This window comes from Bemisia tabaci, chromosome 2 (genome assembly GCF_918797505.1).
Source record: "Bemisia tabaci chromosome 2, PGI_BMITA_v3".
NCBI lineage: Eukaryota > Metazoa > Arthropoda > Insecta > Hemiptera > Aleyrodidae > Bemisia > Bemisia tabaci.
Genome location: NC_092794.1, coordinates 30090744 through 30113931, shown reverse-complemented (window position 1 = coordinate 30113931; position 23188 = coordinate 30090744). Strand labels below are relative to the sequence as shown.

The 23188-nt window shown below is 38.0% G+C and overlaps 1 protein-coding gene across 1 annotated transcript in view; it reads right to left on the bottom strand.

Moving 5' to 3' along the window:
- The window catches only part of Msh6 (DNA mismatch repair protein Msh6), an 85997-nt gene that overhangs the window by 24146 nt on the left and 38663 nt on the right, over positions 1-23188 (bottom strand). Inside the window, exons 10-12 of the mRNA XM_072297115.1 lie at positions 22970-23168; positions 12017-12219; positions 1195-1307 (exon numbers count right to left, since the gene is read on the bottom strand). Coding sequence (XP_072153216.1) covers positions 1195-1307; positions 12017-12219; positions 22970-23168 — 515 coding nt within the window. The remainder of the gene's footprint in view (positions 1-1194; positions 1308-12016; positions 12220-22969; positions 23169-23188) is intronic.

The following is a 23188-nucleotide window of genomic DNA, read 5'->3' as shown; positions in this document are numbered from 1 at the left end:
TTAAGATCCGGAAATTCGAGGAAAATAAGTTCATACCGCCTGTATGGAAACCTATAGGAACCAAGTAGAATTTTTTATTCTAGGAAGACGGCATGAACTTACTTTAGCAAAGTTTTCGTTATCCACCGTCACTACAGGGTGTCCATTAAATTTTGAGAACGAAAAACCTGTCGAAATGCAGGCATTATGCACCTATTTTTGTGTATACGGAGACACCACGCGACTAACAATGAAAAATCTATGGACCTAATAAAAGTTGCCCTTCTACACTGCTGGTATGGACTTGCCATTTACAAATGTTCGATTTTTTGGTGTCATTAAGGGGTGTCTCATAAATTTCCCAATTAAAAAACGGCCGAATTGAGGTATTCGGGACGTTTTAAATGTGAATGCAGGCACCGGACAACGAGGAATGTAAGACGTATTGGAACCAAGTAGAATATTATTTGTATTCCTTACAGAGGGTATGAACTCTCTTTGCACAAATTTTTGGAATATCCGGACCTTCATTGTTATAACAGGGTGTCCAATAAAGTTTTGAAAGCGAAAAAACGGTCAAAATTGAGTTGTTTTTGACGGGTTTTCCGCCATTGCGCGCATCGCCTGACAAAAAATAAAAGACCTAGGAGTTTTTTCAAATTTGCCCTTTGGTACTGATGGTATCGACTTGCTTTCCACAAATTTTCGGATTTTTAATACCATTAGAGGCTGCTCTATCAAACTTTTCATCTGACATAATTGAACAAAAAGTTGGCTGGAGAGTTGGACGCAGAAAAAATTGATTCCATAGCCATTGAAGTATGATATCGTCATAAGCCTAAGGTTCGCGAAGATACAGCTTCGGCTGATATCAGAAGATTTCGTTTCAACTTTTCGTTCAACTTTCGTTGGTAAGTTGAACGAAAAGTTGAATGTGACGTCACATTCGAGTTTCCGTCCAATTTTTCATCGAATTGTCGTTTTCTGTCTTCAGTATTACACTATCGAACTTTTCATTCGACAAGCTGCATCCAAGAGTTGGATGTAAAGTTTGATAGTGTGAAGTGGGTTTTCCAACCACTAGATACGGGTAAAGAGGCCGACTGAAAGAATTGATGCTTAAAGGCACCTAGGGAGTTAATACTAGAAAGGAAGAAATATTCAGCGTTTTGGAAACTTCTGGTGAAATTTTCAAGAGCATAGGCCACACCTAACCTTTTTCCAAAAGCAGTAGAGCAATTATCGAGTTTTTGAAGCAAAGTTCCTTGAATGCCCCCGTACTCATCTTCAACAATACTGAGATTCTTGAGGGTGATTGCATCTAAAACCTGAAGGAGAAAAAAAGATGAAAATAATTAATGGAGGATATAAAAGTTATAGTTGATATTACGTAACTTGATATTTGTTAAATTACTTTTCTTGTCCCAAGGGATTTACCAAAGTTTACTACACAGCCGGCTTATACCCAAAGTTAAATAATAAAAAATCCATCCATTATTGATTTAATTAGTTGACTGGTATTAGTCCGTAGATTTCATTGGAATTTTGTTGTATTGATGAATGTATTTGTAGTTATCGTTGTATTTCTTGTGGTGTCTTAAAGTTATCAGTTCATTATTTAGATAGAGGATAGTGAGGTTCTGTCTTCGATCTTCCATAAAATTGGTGTTACCTAAAGCTATTTTCGGTGTTGATATTTCGAACTGTGCAGACGTGTGCGCTCGTGAGACGGTGAATCTTTTGGTTCGGCTCGCGGCCCGGGCATCGCGGCGCGCAGCGACCACGAGTTAACGTAAACAAAGTGCGGTTACGGCCGAAACTTCTGTGTCGCTGTCGCCACACAAGTGTAAACATTCTGTGTATTGTTTTTGGAGAGACGATCAGTTCATCGGCTGTCAAAAATGCTACATCAGAGGAAAACTGGACTTTCTGAAATCGAGCCCAGTAGAAGTGAAAAATATGACCGATAAAAATCCGTTTGAGAGGAGTTCGCTCCTTTCTAGATCGCCCCAGGAGACACCCAAGAGGATGAATGCCAAAGGTAAAACAGATAATATAGCCACACCAGTCTCAGTTGGAACATCGAATCAGACTCATCCTAAAATTTCAGTCAAAGAAATTCTTAAAAAGGCTGCGGTGGTGATGAAAGAGGGTATTTCCATCACTCACAATGATACGAAAGCCATAAATCAGGTGCAAGGCTTTACAAGCACGATTGAAGGACTTTTTAACATCGTTAAAAAAGAGGAAGAAAAAAAGGAAGAAAAAAAAATTGAAGTCCTTCAAAATAGATTGCTTGCGCTTGAAAAAAGGAGCAAAGGCATTCTGAAACTGCTCAGAGGGAAACCCTCGAACCCCAAGCAACCTACTTAGGGAAGAACTCAATTCTCAGCAATGATGGAAAAAACAATAAGGATGATTCAATGGATGAAGAAGACCCAGAAGATCGAATTGTGGAAGAAGAAACTGACTGGGTACTCTGCAAGCAGAAGAGGAAGAGAAACGAAGGAAGTAACTCATCCCCACAAAAAACCCAGGCTAAGAAAGGAAGAAAAGCGGATGCGAAGGCAGATGAGATGTCGAGAAAGTCACCACGTCTAGTGAAAACACCAATGGTTCGTTCAATAGCTCTAATGATAAAGATAAAAACAAAGATACTGAAAATAAAAAAGAAAATGAGGTGAGAAAGATGATAGTTCCTCCTTCATTTAAGGTTACTCAATTAAAATCAATCAGCGGGGTTAAAAAATTTGTTGAAAACATCGCTTCTGATAAGTATAGATTAGCAGCAATAGTCAGCAACAGCTGGAAAATTAATACTGCAGACCACAAAACTTAAAGATTGGTTGGAGAAAACCTTGAAAACCATAATGCTAAATGGTACACATTATCAGACAAACATCTTCGTCTAAAGGTTTTTGTAGCTGAAAGGATGCATTCTACCACTGATCTAGATGAAATTACAGAGGATCTTACATCCAAAGGTTTTAATATTATTAAAGTTGTTAATTTGCTAAGCAAAAAAGACGAAAATGGGAAAAGGAAAGGTCCTCCATTACATCAAATCATATTCGATAACAGAGATGATGCTAAGAAAATCTTTGAAACTAAACTTATAGCACATGAGAAAGTAGAAATCAAAAATGTTAAGCACGATCCGGCAAAGATTCCACAGTGCCACCGTTTCCAGGGGTTTCCGCATACCCAAGCATATTGTCATAAAGATCCTAAGTGTGTAAAATGTAGTGGACCTAGATCGCAAAGTTCTTCAAAGAATGTAGGCTGGCAGATTTAAACAAGAAAAAACCAAAAAATTGTGGTGAAGATAATTCCGGAAGTAAATTAAGCCAGAAACCAGTCCGCAAAAATATATCTTTTGCTAGAATGGCTAGCGATGGTAAATCCAACGATAAAGAAAATCCTGAGAGTCTGATGGAGAAAATACTTGATTTCTTAAATGAACAAGCAACTATTAATGCTCAAACTTTTTCTAGGCTTTATACTCTAGAAGGAATACTATTTGGCAATGATGGCACATAGGGTGCCTCAAAGCAGAAGGCCAGGACCTCCTTCAAATAGTTTTGAAAGAATTCCTGGTAGTCACTTTGACAGGGATAAAATCCCCACTTATCTTGAATCTAATTCGGATTGTATTGAAACAATTAAAGAGCGACGCCAAAAACGACCGTTTTTTGGCACAATTTGGGCCAGCGGGGATTTTTCTGAAACAGGGCCCAAACGATACCTTATGCTACCCTAAAACTCTAGTAAAAATTTTAGCTTGTGTATACTCACGGTTTTTGAGAAATGAGGGGGCAAAGTTGCCAAATCGCCATCATTCTGGACAGCATTTCTACAGGAAAAAGACGGGAAAAATGGACGAAAAAGTTACACCTTTGATGGGTTTCGGCTGCAAATGTTCTTATTGGGCCCCCAAGCAATTAACTGTGTTCAATTTCATAAATTTTGGTCGCAAAGTGGTCCAAAATGGGGAGAAATCGTCGACAAATCAGGATTCTTTGTCAAATTATTAAAAATGGAAGTAAAATTGTCGGTCTGCTGCAGTTTTCATGGCTAACAATGTTCTTATCGGTCCTCAATACATGAAATGGTGTTCAGCTTCACAAATTTACATCGCACAGTGGTCAAAAATGGGGGAATTAGTGAAAAAATTAAGATCCTCTGTCAAACTTTTAAATATTAAGTGAAACTGTTGAGCCCCAGTAGAGTTTAGATCCCCGAAAAATTCTTTAACTTCTTTTTTGGACCGTTTAAATCTTTTTTTAATTTCTTCGCTCCATTTTTCCTTCTTTTTTTTTGATTTTTGAAAGTTTGCATATTTTATTGAGATAATGCTACTAAGTCTATTCTATAACAACGTTCTATAAACAATACAGTCTGACATGCAGTAATAATTTAAAAAAATTAAATACATGAATTTTTCGGGGATCTAAACTCTACTGGGGACCAACAGTTTCACCTAATTTTTAAAAAGTTGGACGGATGATCCTAATTTGTCCACTAATTCCCCCATTTTTGACCACTGTGCGATGTAAATTTATGAAGCTGAACACAATTTCATGCATTGAGGACCGATAAGAACATTGTTAGCCATGAAAACTGCAGCAGATCGACAATTTTTAACTTCCATTTTTGATAATTTGACAAGGAATCCTGATTTGTCGACGATTTCTCCCCATTTTGGTCCACTGTGCGACCAAAATTTTTGAAACTGAACACAGTTAATGGCTTGGGGGACCAATAAGAATATTTGCAGCCGAAAACCATCAAAGGTGTAACTTTTTCGTCCATTATTCCCGTCTTTTTCCTGTAGAAACGCTGTCCAGAATGATGGCGATTTGGCAACTTTGCCCCCTCATTTCTCAAAAACCGTGCGTATACTCAAGCTAAAATTTTTACCAGAGTTTTAGGGTATCATAAGGTATCGTTTGGGCCCGGTTTCAGAAAAATCCCCGCTGGCCCGAATTGTGCCATTCTTGGCCTCGCTCTTTGAAGATTAGAATTGTAGCATGGAAACGAACTGTTGGCAGAGAGGAAACTAAAATCGTCAAATTATATGGATTTTTACCAAGTTGACGTGGTGTTGTTGTCAGAGACTCACTTTTCCGAAACTAGTCACTTTAAGAAGCGTGAATTTAATGTCCTTTGGGTTAATCACCCTTTTGATAATGCACACGGGGCAATTGCTATCATGATCAGAAAAGAATTTCAATATTTTATATGCAATGAAACTAAATTTGAAGCGATTCAATCGATCAGAATTACTATGAAAACAAAAGTAAGGGACAACAATCGCTTCTATTTATTGTCCTCCAGGACCTAAGATGAAACATAATTATTTTTCAGAATTTCTAAAAACTCTGGGGAACAAATTCATAGCTGGCGGGGACTGGAATGCTAAACATATAAGGTGGAGTTCCAGAACCACCCTAACAAGAGGAAGAGCGTTGAATTCGGCAGTAAGAAGCATTGATGGCGACTATGTCTTTATTGGGAGTCCCACACATTGGCCGACTGACCCAACAAAACAACCGGATGTAATAGATTTTTTTGTAGTTAAAAATATTGCTACAAACTCAATTGATTGTGGTGAAACCGTTATTACTAAGGAATTAGACTCTGATCACTCTCCCATTAACATGGACATGTACAACTCAGCTATTTTAAAATAGGTCACCACTTCGATAACAAAAAAAAAACGGATTGGAAAACATTCAGAGAAGAACTAAATTCACTTGTTAAGTTAAAAAATCCTATAGATACACAACAGCAAATTGCAGACACAGTCGCTTTTATCACTGAGCAGATCATTACAACTGCAAAAAGAAATACTCCAACTGTTAGAGGAATGAAATTAGCCCCTTAAGTCCCTCGTGAACTTCTGGAAATAATTAGCGAGGCCAGGAAGGTTAGGAAATTATGGATGAAAGGAAGAACTAATACACTAAAAAGTAAATTAAACAGACTAAATAGGGAGGTCTCAAAAATGAGCTGGTTTTTTAAAAATAATGAGACTGAGAATTTTCTGAAACACTCATCACCAATGGCTCAATCCTACTGATTATTCCCTCTGAAAGGCGACTAAGTACCTTGAAAACCAGATTTATTATTCACCACCCATATTGGATAGTAATAAAGTTAAAGTAAAAGGGGATGAAGGGAAAGCTAAAGTATTTGCTGATCATTTGGAAAGTGTATTCACTCCTAAGGAAAATCTCAAAGATGAGTGCTATCTTGCCGACAAATTGCTAGAAATAGAAGAGCAGGAAAATTTGAAAGATTCTAAAATTACAAAAACAGAATTATTTGATCTGATTAAATATAAAGTTAAATTAAAAAAAAAACCCTCGGCTCTGATGGGATCACTGGCGATATTCTAAAACAGCTCTGAATGAGGGTGATTGCTAAATTGGCTGAAATTTTTGACTCGATGAGTTAATTAAGTCATTTTTGGCACGTATGTGTAGTATACCGCCTTTGCGATCGTTTCGACCCCCCACTCGATACAATAACTGAGTCCCTTAGTTCCTTACCAAAAAAAGACTACCGCGAACTTCTGAGATTTTCCAAAGCGTGTAAAAAGTTTACTAATCCGTCAATAATAATGATTAAAATTTGTTTCTCATTCTGGGGATTTCTAGTTTATGTGTAATGAATACCAAAAGTCTACGTTACTTGGTTTTTTTTATAAAAACCTATGAATGCTCAGCGCTAATTTAAAATATGCATATAAAAGCAGAAGCAAACGAACTGATTAGGGGATTGCTGAGCAGACCAGCACTCTTCGAATGAGAATTTCACTCCTCTGTTTCGTTCATAACGTTGCTTGGACAGATCTCCACACCCCTGTTATGCTTTTCAAAATTTGGTTCCACTGCTCTGATAGCCAGGGCCAGCCACGGCAGCCGTGAGTGCAATCTGTGATGAGCCTCGAGACTCATTAGACCATTTGCTAAACGTGGCTCATACAGAAAGCTACTTGCGGACATATAGAAATCTACCTACTCCTCTCTTCCCTGCGCACCTGACCCTAGCGTCGGCTTCGCAAAAGAAACGATAAAACCCGGCTTCCGGCGAGCGGCCGCCGAGACCCTTTTACTCACGCTCGATTAACCATTTCACCGTCACGCTAGGATTCGTACAATTTTCAAAAAAATTGTTTCGCGTGTTTTTAGCAATTTTTTCCTTACTCTCTGTTAAAACACGAATTAAAATAGGTCTCATTCATAAAAATTGGCCAAATAGAAGAAAAGTTTCAATATTCAAAATCCGAAAAATCAACAAAACCTCCACCTCCCCATGCAAAAAATAAAATGAAGGGGGGAAAAAAGGAGATGTATACATTACAATTAAATATAATTGACCTCAGAATTTGACAAGCAATTCCATTATATAACGGAAAAAAAATTGGGAGTGATTACAAAAAATCGCCTCTTACAAGGGGCTTCCTTCTAAGAATTTTGACCTGAAGACAAGGGTCGAATACTGCCGTGCTAAGGAAGAACGCCTTAAGAGCATTCGTTTGTTACCAAATTTCCTTCGATAAAATGTTTATTTTTGAGGAAAATTGTACATTTTTTCCTTTGAAAATTGCAGACACTTTAGATCAAATTACAAACAAAATTATCTGAGAAATTGGTAGAAAAATATTCAAAAATGTTCCTATAAATTAGTGATTTGCCTGAGGAAATTTGGCAACGCCTGAAGGCTCATACAGCGTTTTTCCTTAGCACGGCAGAATAGCAGCAGTACTCCATACAATACACAGTGTGCCTCAACGAGTCAAACATGTTTCATATGTCCAGATCAAAAATTCATTATATTTTTAACTACAGTGTCTCTTGAGTCGTTTAAGCAAAAAAAAAAAAAAAAAAAAGAAAAGAAATTCCGTTGAGATTCTGCATGGAACGTAAAGGCGCTTTAAAAGTATTCTGGGGCTATAATAGCTAAATCAACGGTAGTAAATCCCGTTATATTATTAAAAAGAAATTGACTCCATAGTTTAATGCCTTAGTTTCTTGAATACGATTATTTTAAGCCTTCAAACATTTATACCACCAGTTTTAGCCATGAGGTAATTTCCTAAGGGCCGATAATATGTATCACGAATTTCTCATAGAGCCCTTCAAAAATGGCTTGCTTTTTGGGCCATCGAACTGGGGTTTAAATTGAAGCTGATAATTACACAAAGCTCTGAGAAAAATTTTGAGATGAGTATAGGAACGGTTTGTAAATAAAGAGGAGCGGCAGGCAAAGTGGCTAAAATCCGATCTAATTTTTGCCGTTTTTCTGCGTAATCGATGTTGCCGCGGACTTCTAACTGTGTCCACACATGGTTTCTCTTCAGCGTATCGATACGTAGGTATTTTTAGACAAAGAATCTAATTTTCACGTCAGGGAGTGGACATACTTTGATTTTTTCGATTTTATATGGAAAATTTATGGTTTTTCAGGATTGAAATTACTTATTGTAGTTACATGAAAAATAAATGCACCTAAAATGACTATAGCATATGGGCTTTTACATATGTGCACTCACGAAATTGATTCGTAAATTCAACGAGTGGGTACATTGACCTGGTACATCAAGTTTCTGCGATATTTTACGGCAAATCGGTAGATTTTCAGGATGTAGATCTCTTACTTTCGATTCATGAATAAAAAAAGCATGGACATGGTTGAACTTCTTTGCATGGAAAGACGCTTAAAATAACAAAATCAAGACATATTTAATACAATTGCATTTATATCGAGTCAATTTTTTTTCAATAATAATATAACAGGATTTATACTACCGGTGATTTGGGTATTTTAGCCCCAAAATACCTTTAAATAGACTTTATCTTCTAGGAGTTCGACAGAATTTTTCCTTCCTTCGCTTAAATTATTCCGTAGCACTTTTCTTCAAGAGTCTGGTAAGATTTTGTTTTACGCAGATCAAAAAAAAATTCGTTTGAATAGCTTTCTAGATTCACAATACACGGTCTCGTCAAGGTGCGTCGTTGACCTCGCAGTATTGGATCGTGAATTCTCTTGTTGTGCTGCTTGCCTATTTTGCAATCTCTGCAAATGATAACTAAAGGGGTTGATATGTGCGAGTTAATGACGCGTCTTATCAACACATTGTGTTGGAGTTCACTGCTTGTTTTTTATTGCGTCATTCGAAAGTAGTAAGTGACTGAAGCTTGGTTTTTTTCCTAATTTATTTTGATGCCTGCAAACGGGAGCAAAGTTTAATTGAAAGTGCCAAAAATTAGAGTGGCCTAAAACGGCGTTTGAACCGCGCGCTCGTAGGTTTCGAATGTACACGTCGCGATCAATATAGCGATGGAATGCATCGTGGAAGAAAACACGGCGGCGTCGCGTTGGCGGTATGTTTTTGTTGGTCAATTGGAGGTTGTGTAGGTTACTTTGTTTGAGATTCATACCCATTGTTCTTAAATCTCTAAGCTTTTCAATCAAAATGCGATACAGATTTATGTAGGATATGAAACATTCACACAGAACTTACTTAACCTCAAACGAGAAATCGTGATGTCAACAACGGCAGCGTGGCGGTAGTAAGCAGGTTGGCTTGGTCGCCGCCATCTTCCAGTCTATGATGCATAGATTCGAAGATTCACGGCGGTGATCAGTTCAAACATATTTTCGAGGACCCCTAAAATGGAAGCGTTATATTTCCGCGGAGATAATTTTTCGTGAAACATCGAAACATATTTAAACGTGCACATCGTTCTTCTCGTACCAAAAACTGTAAGATTCGACTATTTGAAGGAAAATCCCTCCTGAGCTTCACTGACTCATTATTAAAATAGGCTATGTGCCAGAATCCTGGAAGACTGCAGAAGTAATTGTTATCCCGAAAGCAAATAAACACATGGAAAAGGTAGATTCCTACAGGCCGATTTTATTACTGTCAGTGGTAAGTAAACTCTTTGAAAGGGCTTACTTAAAAAGACTATTGCCAATTTTTGAAGGAAGACAGATAATACCAAGTCACCAATTCGGTTTTAGGACGTCAAATTCTATCATAGAACAAGTGCACTGAATTGTGAGTCTTATAGAGAGGAGATCGGAAAATAAAGAGGTATGTTCGATGCTTTTTTTAGGTATTTCAGCAGCTTTTGATAAAGTCTGGCATCTGGGTTTTCTCTACAAAATTCGAATTTGTTTACCATTTAATCATTAAAAACTAATCAGATCTTACCTGGAGAACAGAAAATTTAGAGTTAGATTTAATAATTGTTATTCAACATATAGAAGAAAAAAGGCAGGAGTACCCCAAGGATCATGCCTTGGCCCATATTTATATAATATCTTCACTAGCGACATCCGAAAACCAAAGAGGGGCTTTATAGGCACTTTTGCAGATGATACTGCCTTCGCAGAGAGAGACCAAGACATTTATATTTCTAATCATAGATTACAAAAAGCTATTGATGAAATGTCTGGATGGGTTTCTGACAATGGCGCCACCCTTAACGCAGGTAAATCTACTTATATTGTTTTTACAAATAGGAAAATACCACAATTACCAGTTCTTATAGAAGATGAACAAGTTCCTTACGTTACAAGCGCTAAATATTTAGGAGTTTATTTAGCCTCTAGACTTACTTATAAAGATCGTATTAGAGTCAAGGTGAAAGAATTAAATAAAAAGAATAAAAAAATGTATTGGTTGTAAGGCAAAAGATCAAAATTGTCGAAGAAAAACAAAATTTTACTGTATAATCAAATATCAAAACCAATATGGTAGTATGCTTCACAACTATGGGGTTGTGCAAACAAAGCTAATATGAATAAGGCAGAGAGATTCGAGTCGAAGGTTCTACAAGCAATGGGCCTGCTGCATGCAAGAGATACAGCCGTGCGAATAGACTTTATAGAGGTTAAATGACACGAAAATTACAATGGTCGCATTAAAAAAGTCTGAAATACACTCCTTACTGCGCAATTTGCGTTGTTAGGAACGCGCTTTTTCAAATTTCCCGCGTCGGGGGGCAGTTTTCTAACAGAAACAATTATCGGCAACTCGCGGCTATTTCCAGTCAACTAAAACTGACAACATAACCTAAAAATCGGAGCTCGTGATAACGTGAAATGAAATGTAGGAGGCTTGCGTTGGATATTTAAAAGTTGATCGATTTGGTTACCGCATAAAGCGTTTATGGACCACTATAAGAGATCACGTTGGGTTTGTAAACAAACTGATGGAAAAAATAACAACAACAACGGCTCGGCATCTTCCGGAAATCACCGAGCGCGCCGTTTGCTCGTTTTCGGTGATTAGAAAACTGCCCCCAGGCGCGGGAGATTTGAGAAAGCGCGTTCCTAACAACGCAAATTGCGCAGTAAGGAATGTATTTCAGACTTTTTTAATGTGACCATCGTAATTTTCGTGTCATTTAACCCCTTAATAGTCTATTCGCGCAGCTGTATCTCTTGCATGCAACAGGCCCATTATTGAAAGTACCATGGTTCGTGGAGAACGAAGACATAAGGAGAGAATTGGAGGTACCCACGGTTAGACAAGTAATTGCTGAGACAATGAAGAGATATGAATGTCGTCTCGAAAACATGTCAATGAAGAGGTTGTAAACGTCTTAGATAGTACAATATTAGTAATAAGATTAAAAGTTGGGAGACCTTTAAACTCCCATTAAGATTTATTTTTTAAGTAGTCTGTAGGGTATGAAGGAAAGTGTGAATGGAGTGCGAAAGGAAGAATGTGAAACAATTAAACTAAAAACCTTCATGTTTTAATATCTCTAAAAAAGAGGGCACAGAATTTTACAGTTCCTGTTTTTTTAGATAATTATTGTGTTATCTAATGTTACCCTGTAAAGTTAATGCAATTTTTTTAGTTTTAGTTTCAACCCATGTAGATAGATATGAGGAAATTTTAAGTTAGTTAGTTTAGTTAGTAGCTGTGATATATTTAAAAAAAATTCCTTTAAAAAAAAAAAAAAAAAAAAAAAAAAAAAAACCGGTAGGCTAAAAGACACTATCTGCTCACCATATTTCTATTAGCTATATCAACAGTTTGGAGTTCCTTTGAAGTAGTATCTCGGAAACCATCTTTCACATTGTAAACTGAGAAGTGTGCCATTGACAGGAGCTGGTGATCTATTTGACACCGTTTCAAATAAAATATGATAGCACCCAATGCTTGAATACCGAATTCACAATGGCTTTCTGCAGTTAAAGGAAAAGAATCCCCTGAAACAGACCAAATCAAACTATTAGTCGAATGAGAGAGAGAAAAATACCAACAATAAAAAAAACCTCTCAGAAAAGCACACATCGATAGTGAGACTGTTAGATCATGTGTCTTAGAGAATCATGGCAAACTTCCTGTCAGAATTTACTTGTAAAGACATTAATAGCCTGAGATGCGGAATGTTGCTAATAGTATGAACTAACCAACTTATTAATCACCTGTATTTTTAGAAAACTCCTCCAATTTTTCTTTTCTGGAAGTAAAATATTCTGCGAATATTTCAAGATGTGTGATTGGTTCTTTTTCTTTGGATAAAGTCAAATGCGAGCAGAGATTATGAAACACCACAAACAAGAGACACCTTTACGCAGTTTCATCATTGACAATTACTCATGACTATAAGTGGCTATAAAGAAAGCATGGGCACATTGGCTGCCACTTTAGGGGGCAAATAAACCTTTAAAAAATGGTCCCGAAGAGGTCGAACCCATTTCTACATCTAATTGTGTAATGCTTTAGGGAGAGGTGAGGGGAGCCGCGGAGAGCATTGCGCCATTTTTTCAGCATGTTAGATCACACCTGTATGACCTGTATCACAAAACAGTTATGAGGAAAGGGGGGTCAAATATACCGAAAACGTCGCACAGTGCGTTGAATGGTGACAAGAATCCTCCTAAAAATGAAAGTCGAAATTTTCCGAAAAATTATGTGGTGAACGTTAAGCGGTATATCTGGCAGCACTATTGTCAGCGATAGTATCGATTTTTATCCATACCTAGTGCACAGGTGGTCGTTTTCAGCCAGTTCTGAGCTCCTGATTAGAAGCCGATTGCAGATGACAACAATGAGGAGCATCCTGATCAACAGGCTTCAGTGTCATTCTATCCTAGAGTACCTTTATAGACAGAGTATGGCCATTCGTATCTTTTTACTACAGGAAAACTGTTCTGCTTTTTGATTGGTCAACGAGTTTTTAGGCTTCATGATGCTCTTAGGGCCGTAAATAAACAAACAAAATGGCGGCTCACCTTAACATCGATGAGAAGCTAAATTTCACAAAAATCTCAATTATGCGGCAGTAACAATTTAAACTAGCATATCTACGAATAGCACACGAAAAATACATGAAAACATGGTTAAATCGCCTTTCACCTTTATCACAGGAGGATGTAAGATGTGCATAACCTCAATCTTGCTTGCTGATAACAGCCATCTTGTTTGTTTATGTACGGCCCTAAGAACATCGTGTCAGCCTATTTTCAAGCGACCGATGAAAAACCGGAACAGAAATGGCCATACTCTGTCTATGAAGGTACTCTATTCTGTCCTTCCTGGCAGCTTCATTCCTACTGGTAAGCACTCTTTATTTTTGATTTTTCCAATTTGTAAATCCTTTTTTTTTTTTTGTGGCGAATATTGCATTTTCAAAGACTGCTCATTTTTAACCCTTTTTTCCACTCACTAATACTTTCATGAAGTGGCAAAAAAAAGCATTGACAGAACTTGACCTTTTGTGCACGTGGATATATTCAGTGGTATGTGTACTTTCAGAAAAGCAATGGTTCATCTGCCCGATGTTGCTCGTTCGGACAGAAATCATGGTTTCCTAGGAAAATTTGGCCATTTTTCAGGTGTTTTAAGGCTTTCATTCGACTTTGATTTAGAGTTCAGAAATTAACCTTCAATTTTCAAGACATTTTGCACTGACACAAATAGATATTACTCGAAATGGTGTAAAGAAGTGATAAAATTCATTTATAAGTGTCACATGATGCCAGCTCGCTCTAAAAAATAGCACATTTTTTTATTATTTGTATCCACGTATATGTATGCATATACAGGGTGGCCCAGACCTACCGTACCAGGCCTTTTTTTCGGTTAATTTGGGTCGCACAAAGTCCAGGATCGCGGGGATGGATAGGGAATCGACCCCAAGGAATCCGAATTTCATGGTCCCAGAGCCCCCCTGGCGCCCCTTGGTGGGTAAAAGGGGGGTCTGTACTTCAAAAGTCAGGGTAAATGTCAAAATTTTGAATTATTTCATCGGAATCAGAACGTACGGAAATTTTTAACCTGAATCGACACCAAGAAATCCAAAATCGGACCATCCGGGTCCAAAATACCGACCCCTAAAGGTGGGGGACAGAGCCCCCTTTCAAAAAAAATCAAGTTCGTTAAATTGACGTGAAGAGTCGGAAAAAATGTATGTTCATAGGTAATCGACCCCAAGGAATCCAAATTTGAGGGTCCCATTGTCCTCAGACACTTTTCTGATGGGGCACAGGGGGTCTCTGAACTTTCTAATTTAACCGGTGTGGAGGTTACCCCTGTGCCCCATCAGAAAAGTGTCTGAGGATAATGGGACCCTCAAATTTGGATTCCTTGGGGTCGATTACCTGTGAACATACATTTTTTCCGACTCTTCACGTCAATTTAACGAACTTGATTTTTTTTGAAAGGGGGCTCTGTCCCCCACCTTTAGGGGTCGGTATTTTGGACCCGGATGGTCCGATTTTGGATTTCTTGGTGTCGATTCAGGTTAAAAATTTCCGTACGTTCTGATTCCGATGAAATAATTCAAAATTTTGACATTTACCCTGACTTTTGAAGTACAGACCCCCCTTTTACCCACCAAGGGGCGCCAGGGGGGCTCTGGGACCATGAAATTCGGATTCCTTGGGGTCGATTCCCTATCCATCCCCGCGATCCTGGACTTTGTGCAACCCAAATTAACCGAAAAAAAGGCCTGGTACGGTAGGTCTGGGCCACCCTGTATATGAACTTATTCCGATTAAATGAACCTGGTTTCCAAAAACTATTGATATGGTTATATTAAATGGCACGTAAAATAGGGGAAATTTGAAATTTAAGTAGCTCAGTGTTGCCTAATTTCATAAAAACTTTCATTTTTGCAGGGCTTGTTTCTACGTTCTTTTAAAGTTTCATGAAGTGGCAAAAAAAAAAAAGATTGACAACTATTGGAATTATTTCAATGAGGACATATTCAGTGGTATGTGCACTTTCAAAAATTAAAAATTCAGCTGCCCGTAGCCCCCCGTTTGGACAGAAATCATGATAATTTAAAAGAATTTTACCATTATTCGGGGTTTTCTGCCTCTTGTTTGGTTCTTGAGTCTTGCGAAAATGGGGGTTTTCATGAAGTTTGGCAACACTGAGCTACTTCAATTTCGAATTTCCCTATTTTACATGCCATTTAATATATTCATGCCAATATTTTTTGGAAACTAGGTTCATGTAATCGGAATAGTTCATATGTATGCATCCATATACGTGGATACAAATATTAAAGAAATGTGCCATTTTTTTAGAGCGAGCTGGCATCATGTGACACTTAAAAATGAATTTTACCACTTCTTTACACCATTTCTAGTAATATCTGTTTGTGTCGGTGCAAAATGTCTTGAGAATAGAAGGTTAATTTGTGAACTCCGAATTAAAGTCGAAAAATGGCTACAATTTCCTAGAAAATCATGATTTCCGTCCAAAGGGGCAACATTGGGCAGATGAACCGTTGATTTTCTGAAAGTACACATACCACTGAATATATCCACGTGCACAAAAGCTCAAGTACTGTAAATGCTCTTTTGTGCCACTCCATGAAAGTGGAAAAAAGGGTTAAAAATGAGCAGTCTTTCAAAATGCAATATTCACCACAAAAAAAAAAAAGGATTTAAAAATTGAAAAAACCAAAAATAAATAGTGCTTACCGGTAGGAATGAAGCTAACAGGAAGTAAAACGTAGAAGTTATGAGAGATACAATTAGAATAATTAAGTTAGCTCGCATTTCAATAAAAAAAAAAAAAAAATTATTTTACGTTCTTTAAGGTTTAAAAACCAGTAATGAAAAAAAACAAAATATGGCAACACAGCAACGTTGAACTATTTTTTCTCTCGGTAAATTGACGTATTTTGAAAATAAGCACTTGCTAATTTTTTTTGGTACGAACTTGAGATTGACATCCTATTTTTCTCTGAGAGATCTCAAGCTGAAAGGGTTTAATCCGATTTCCCCTCAAAACGGGGCCCAAAAACCCCTTTAAAATGTTCTCCTCAAAAAGTTCTGTTTGTCGCAAGATAGAACGTACCAAGAAGAGCAACTCACCGTTTTTTCATGAAATTTCAACAATTTTTAACGGAGATATCGATTTTTGACGCTCGTCCCCTAGTAATCAACGCACTGTGCGTTGTCCGTAATTTATGAACGCTCTCTGACTGTGTTGGTCTGCTGCTCTTTAGGATGTTCTCATGTTCCCTGCCAAAATTATTAGCATATTTGTTTGCAATTTTGCAAGTTTAATCAACATTTGGCATTTGGGAAAGAGAAAATAGTGCAATGAATCAGGGGTTCAAAAACTTTTCTTCCATGAGGCCAAGAAAACAGATTTCAAAATTGGGGAGGCCAAAGTGCACAGGACAAAAGTTGCTGATTTTCCATGAAATTGAGGTAAAATTCATGTATTCTTATAAAACCGCGGTGAAAATGACGGTTATTTTTGGGTAAAAACATGGTAAAGAGTACGTTGAGAGCAAAACATAATTGCCACTTTAAAATGTGAGGGTAAACGAGTTTCCAAAATCGGAAGGCCCCTTGGAAAAGTGAAAAGCTAAGAACTTTCTGCATCCCTGCAATGAAGCAACACGTTCCTAGGATCGCAATATCGTTCAATGGAGATGTTGCATGTATGAGGAATTTGCGATTGGACTATTGATTCTTATGGAAAAGTTCGGAAGAAACACGATGGTGCCACTGGTTTTCTCTGAAATCAACTCCCAAGCTTAGTGAAAGCTCTCAAGTTGTGTCCAAAATGGAGGGGATATCCCACACTATCCTGAGAGTCCACGTCTACATCAAGACAAACTCTCCATGCAAAGATAGGGAGCAAATACATTAGCAGGGTTGCCGTGTTTTCAGTTTGGGAGACCCCAATTAAAGTGGAGCCCTGTCAATGTATTTGCTCCCTATCTTCGCATGGAGAGTTTGTCTTGATGTAGAGGTGGACTCTCAAGATAGCGTGGGATATCCCATCCATTTTGGTCTCAACTTGAGAGCTTTTTTTGAGCTTGGGAGTTGATTTCAGAGAAAACCAGTGGCACCATCGAGTTTCTTCCGAACTTTTCCACAAAAATCAATAGTCAAATCGCAAATTCCTCATACATGCAACATCTCCATTGAACCATATGTGTTCCTCGCGAACTTTTACATGAGAATCAATAGTTAAATCAAAAATTTCTCACACATGCAACATCTCCATTCCTGCTGGCCTGCGCGCTTGATCCGCCGCCGACGCACAGTGCGTCAAAACTCAAATCTAGCTGCTCAAAACCCCCCTAGTATCAAGGCAACAAATGGTATTATTCATGGTCACAGTGGGTCCACAGGTACCCACTGGTCACGTATCTATCATGGTTATCACCAAAATAAAGATTTTGATCGCTAAACTAATGAGGATTGCAGCTGGTAAACGTCCCACCTCAATCTCGCCTTCAGGAGGAGTGCCAGTGTATTGCTTTTTCTAGAGTACTTCGTCATGAAGAGAAGAAGTGTTATTTCTGGATGAAACGAGATGTCAAAGGCCAGAGAAAGTAAACAAGACAGCTGATTTCTCCAAAAAAATTATTTAAATATTCTAATTGCTCATTGAAAACAGTGCACAAGACTGATTACTTTTCCTGGCTTTAGTAGAGTCGCAAAAGTGTGAAACCACACTGAGCAGCAGAAAACTTATATGAGAGTGTTTGGAAAACTATCTAGATGTGATATATCTTTGGTTTGGCTGCATGTTTTGGCAACATTGAGAATGCGAGCATATTTTGTTCGGCAATTCCTAGTGTAAAAGCGGGCGTGCGGCGTTATGCGATCTTCCCCCCCACGGGCTGTCACAGGTCAATTGTTGAGACAGAGGCAGCATCTCACCACGCGCGCGAATCGAGTGAACCTCATCATGAGGCTTTTCCAAAACTGGGTGGTCTCTCCACGTCCAAAACTGGACAAGGAGAGGTTTTGAGCAGCTAGATAGGGGTTTTGACACATTGTGCGACGCCAAGACTAGCAAGCCCTAATTCAATCACTACAGCCTTGGGAGCAGTGGTGTTAAAGCAAATTGTATGATCTGACACCTACTCGAATAAGTTTCAGTGTGAACATTGGACCTGTTGCAAACTTTTGCGAGAGCAAAAATAAGAGTTATCCTTGTAGATAATGTCTCAAAAATCATGATGGAAACCAATATGATCAGGAGACAGCTCCAGACCAGCTAATAGGCAACACTATATGATGCATTCATAAATCTTAACTATACTGTTAATCATACAAACAGGTCTGCATTTACGAATTTTTGGGTTGTCTCCTTCGGTTATTAATGCTAATTTTGCCGATTTCCATAATTCTGAGAATTCTCCTGTTGTTATTAATTTATTTATGATTTTTGTTAAAGCTTTGATATGAGAATCAACAAATATTTTTGCAAGTGGTAGGATTATTTCACCTGAGCCTGGAGCCTCCCTGACTCTCAATCTAGCCTCAGTCCTCCTCTGCCATGCTAAGCAAGAATGCCGTAAATCCATCAAGATTTTCCCGCAGTTTTTGGAACTTAACACTTTGTAAAATAAAAACTGTTTCACTCGTGCACCTCAAATTTTCAAGTAAAGTTCTTGATAGTATTTGCGAAAGAGTTCTGTGAAAACGTTGTCCCAAGGCACACAAGTTTTTCTGCTATGATACATTGTTTCCAAAAAAGTTAAATGAGCTTGTTAACCTGTTTCTAATTCTTGCCTTTTCAGAAACTGCATTGTCTCCTGATCACGCAGTAATTTTTTCAGATTTTTTCGAGCCGTTTTTCCCTCCGAAATCGACTTTTGAAGTTCGAAATTTTAAAATGCCGCGTTTGCCCGCGCTTTAGCGGCAATTCAATATGGCGCCGGAATTACCCCCTGGCTTTCTTGCCACACATTCGACGGGGCGCCGTCAGCGGGACCTCTACGCGTTCGAATATCGAGGCTAATCAAAACAACCAACTGGCTGTTATCAATTTCATCTTTTGACATAGATTTCTCTAGTTTTTGGCATATTTTCTGAACTGTTTTTCGTTCGACTAAAATATCTAACCCTGCTTTACGAATATCTCGACCTGCAATCTCCTTGGAACGTTGGAAAATCCGAAAATATTGACCAAATTTGTGCTAGTTTACTTAGTCATTTCAGTACACTGAGATACTGAGTTTCCATGGTAGTGAAGTGAATTTGGGAATAATTCTTCTTGAAAATGTAGAGTGCATATGTTTTGGCAATAGTTTTTGCTTAAACTTCAGAAACAACAACAGATCGGCCGGTCAAATCCTGACACTGTTACTGACCATGCCGAAGCTTCATGATGCGAAGCGTTGTGCTTTGTTTCGGGAAGTAAATATTTTGGAGAAAACTTCCTACTTCTCATTTACAGCAATCTAAATAGAATCAGTAATCGAATGTCCTTCCCTCAATGGCTCTCTTTAAAGAAATATCCACAATATATTACATGTAGGTATCACTTGTTTACTCTTAAGAAGCCACCCAAGAATAAATGGACTGCATTTTGCAAAAAGGAACCAAGAGCATTGCAATGTTGCTAAGATTGTGCAACTTCTTTTGTCTTGGAAGAAAAACCTGGCCACCTATAAACATTTTCTATTTCACACGCTAAAAACTGTAAACTTGAGACAAAAATTACCATGTAAATTTCATATTATTGCATGATTACAGTAGTTTAATTGCAAAGGGTGAAGTCGCTCAATTCTAGCAACATGGCAATGATCCTGGTTCCTTTTAGCAAAATGCAATCCAAATAGCCTTCGACAATTTTCTATTCTGGGACCGTAAACTTATTAAACTGTTCAGTGTTCCATAATTATTAACAGGTATATTGTGAATTGCTAGTGTGTGCCATTCTTTGATAGTTTGTCTCAATGCGAGATATAACATCCGTGATTTAATCTCAATTTCTCATCCACTCATTTTCTACGTAATCACATCCTCCACATGACTTTGATTCACTTTGAATCTGATTTTTTTTTGGTAAATAATGGCTCACTATGCTGAGCGTTTTACCAGAAAGTCTTCTTTAAGTTACATTCTTCGACATGGAACTACATACAAGTTTTGTGAAGATGCATGCCCTGACTCTGAATAAATGGATGTTATTAAAAATCCTGAAGATGAAAGGTGAGTAGCTAACTACTTTGTAAGTTCCCTTCTCAATTTCGATTACCTAAGTATATGGTTTCTAATGGCGGATAGTAAAAGTCGTCCAGAAAGTAAGTTTACCTGTTAAATACTTCCTAAACGAAGATAGGTAGAGACAATCTGTAATAAGCTTTGAAAAGTCACTACCCTGGTTCTCTAATACGCTGTAGATTTTTAAATTTGGCTTGATAGAACTCTAGAAAAGTGGGATTTTCTGAACCCACCTCCTCTCCGCACGGGTTCAAAATTAGCGATAGACACAGTGGCTAATTTGCGAATGAGGCTCTGTAAAATTTTGGACCTGTGCGGAGAGGAGGTGGATTCAGGAAAAGCCACTTTTCTAGAGTTCTATCAAGCCAAATTTAAAAATCTATGGCGCGTTAGAGAACCCAGAGTGGTGGCTTTTCTAAAGTTTATTACAGATTTTCTCGAAGTACCTATCTCAGTTTAGGAGATATTGAACAGGTAAACTCATCTCTGGACAATCCTCGTAGTTGTTCTTCCCTCTTTCTTGCAAATTATTTATTGAAATGAAATACATAAGGCTCTTTATCATTGAAATATCACTATGGAAAAGCAACTGAGTTTAAAGACTGAGACAAAAAAAGATAATGGTGACAGTAAAATGAGGTGAGAAAATCTACCAACTGGAGGCATCCACTTCAAAATATTGCTATCACATGAATTTTTTGGCTGGAGTCTAGCGCATCCATCTGCGCATAATTGATTTTAAGGGTTTCCATGGGTGTACTGAAGGAAAATCTAGACAAATTTTCTTCGACTTATAATTTGATCAGTACCTAGACATTTCTGCTGTGAAATGGAGACCTCAGGTTTCCATGTCAATCCAGTGATAAGAGAATACCTTGGTGTGCCTTCGGAATAACACTTGCTACTTTTTTTGTGATTTTCAATTACTGGATATTACATTCATTGCACACCGCAAACATTTTTTATTAGAAAACTACATATGTTCCAAAGAATTTAAAACAAGTCATGTGCATGTTGGAGTAAATTTACTTCCGTTCTAGTTTGAACATTATTGGTACGTACCTTTCAATTTCAGGATTTAACGGCTTTTGCCGAAGGGTCTGTTGGTGCCGGCACACACAGTTCCAGGGTAGAGTGGAGATCCATGTCGAAGGAAATTCCTTTGAACTGATTTTTTAGTAAATAAATGCTCAGATAACTGAAGCATAATTTACTGCACTATCAGACTTCAAAGGGAGTTGGTCATGAGGAAGTATTCACAACAGCAAAGGAAAGAATATGTGGATATACAAGTAGAAGTACTTAATGAGCAAATATACAGATTACTGACTTTAACACTCGCAAGAAAGGAGCAAAAATCTTAGAGTAAGTGCTTGGTATCAGATGTTCTAGCAGCATAAAGCCCGTCCAATGTGAAGATTGTTTGATTACCCAATGGTTGCAAGTGCAAGAATCTATGTATGACCGCAGAAAATGTATCATTAGAAGAACACTTATAAGTATATTTTGACTAACACAAACACTGTAAAAATCGTGTGCAATGTTAACCCCAACACCGAAAACACGGTGATTTCAACTGAAAAACCAAGCCTTTAGATACTTAAGTAATAGGGACACACACATATAACTAACACGGTTTTGGAAGCTATTTCCAGATTTTCCAACGTTCCAAGGAGATTGCAGGTCGAGATATTCGTAAAGCAGGGTTAGATATTTTAGTCGAACGAAAAACAGTTAAGAAAATATGCCAAAAACTAGAGAAATCTTTGTCAAAAGATGAAATTGATAACAGCCAGTGCCAGTTGGTTGTTTTGATTAGCCTCGATATTCGAACGCGTAGAGGTCTCGCTGACGGCGCCCGGTCGAATGTGTGGCAAGAAAGCCAGGGAGTAATTCCGGCGCCATATTGAATTGCCGCTAAAGCGCGGGCAAACGCGGCATTTTAAAATTTCGAACTTCAAAAGTCGATTTCGGAGGGAAAAACGGCTCGAAAAAATCTGAAACAATTACTGCGTGATCAAGAGACAATGCAGTTTCTGAAAATGTAAGAATTAGAAACAGGTTAACAAGCTCATTGGCGTTTACGGCGTTTTTGTGTTGCATGGCAGTCCTCATTTAGTCCTCAGTTACCTTTGGAGCCTCTTACTCCAAGAACAGAGTAGGAGTCCAAAGTTGGTTTCTGTGATCTAGAAAAAGGTTGTACACAGTTTGGATAATTTCTCTTTCCATAAGACTGGATTCAGTATATTTATTGGAGTTTTTTATACTTTTTCTAATTAAGGAAAACCCAGCTACACGAGCATTGCAACATTTGAGAAAGCCCCCTACCTGCAAAAGTCTCTCATGTACTATTACCTTTTCTAGCCTCCATTTACAACATGGCTTGAACGTCAAATTCTGCTCTAACCATTCTCGAGTAGGATCTAATAATGAACTAGCATTGATTAGTGTAGGCTTTTTCTACATCCAATGCAAATTTTTTCCACAAAGAAAAAGAAAGAAAACAAAAGCAGCTCACCAGTAGCGCGGATAAAGTTTTTCAACTCTACAGGGAAGTCCGAGGCAGAAAAATAGTCTGATTCACTAAGGGTGATCAAAGTTTTAGATGGGCTCCAGAACTGCGACTCAGGATGGAGACCTTCTTTCAAGGCTGTTGCAACTCCAGTCCTGAAGAGCTCCTGAAGTTTGGGAGAGATGCAATTCTTTTCATATAAGATCTGGAAAAATTAGCAATTCA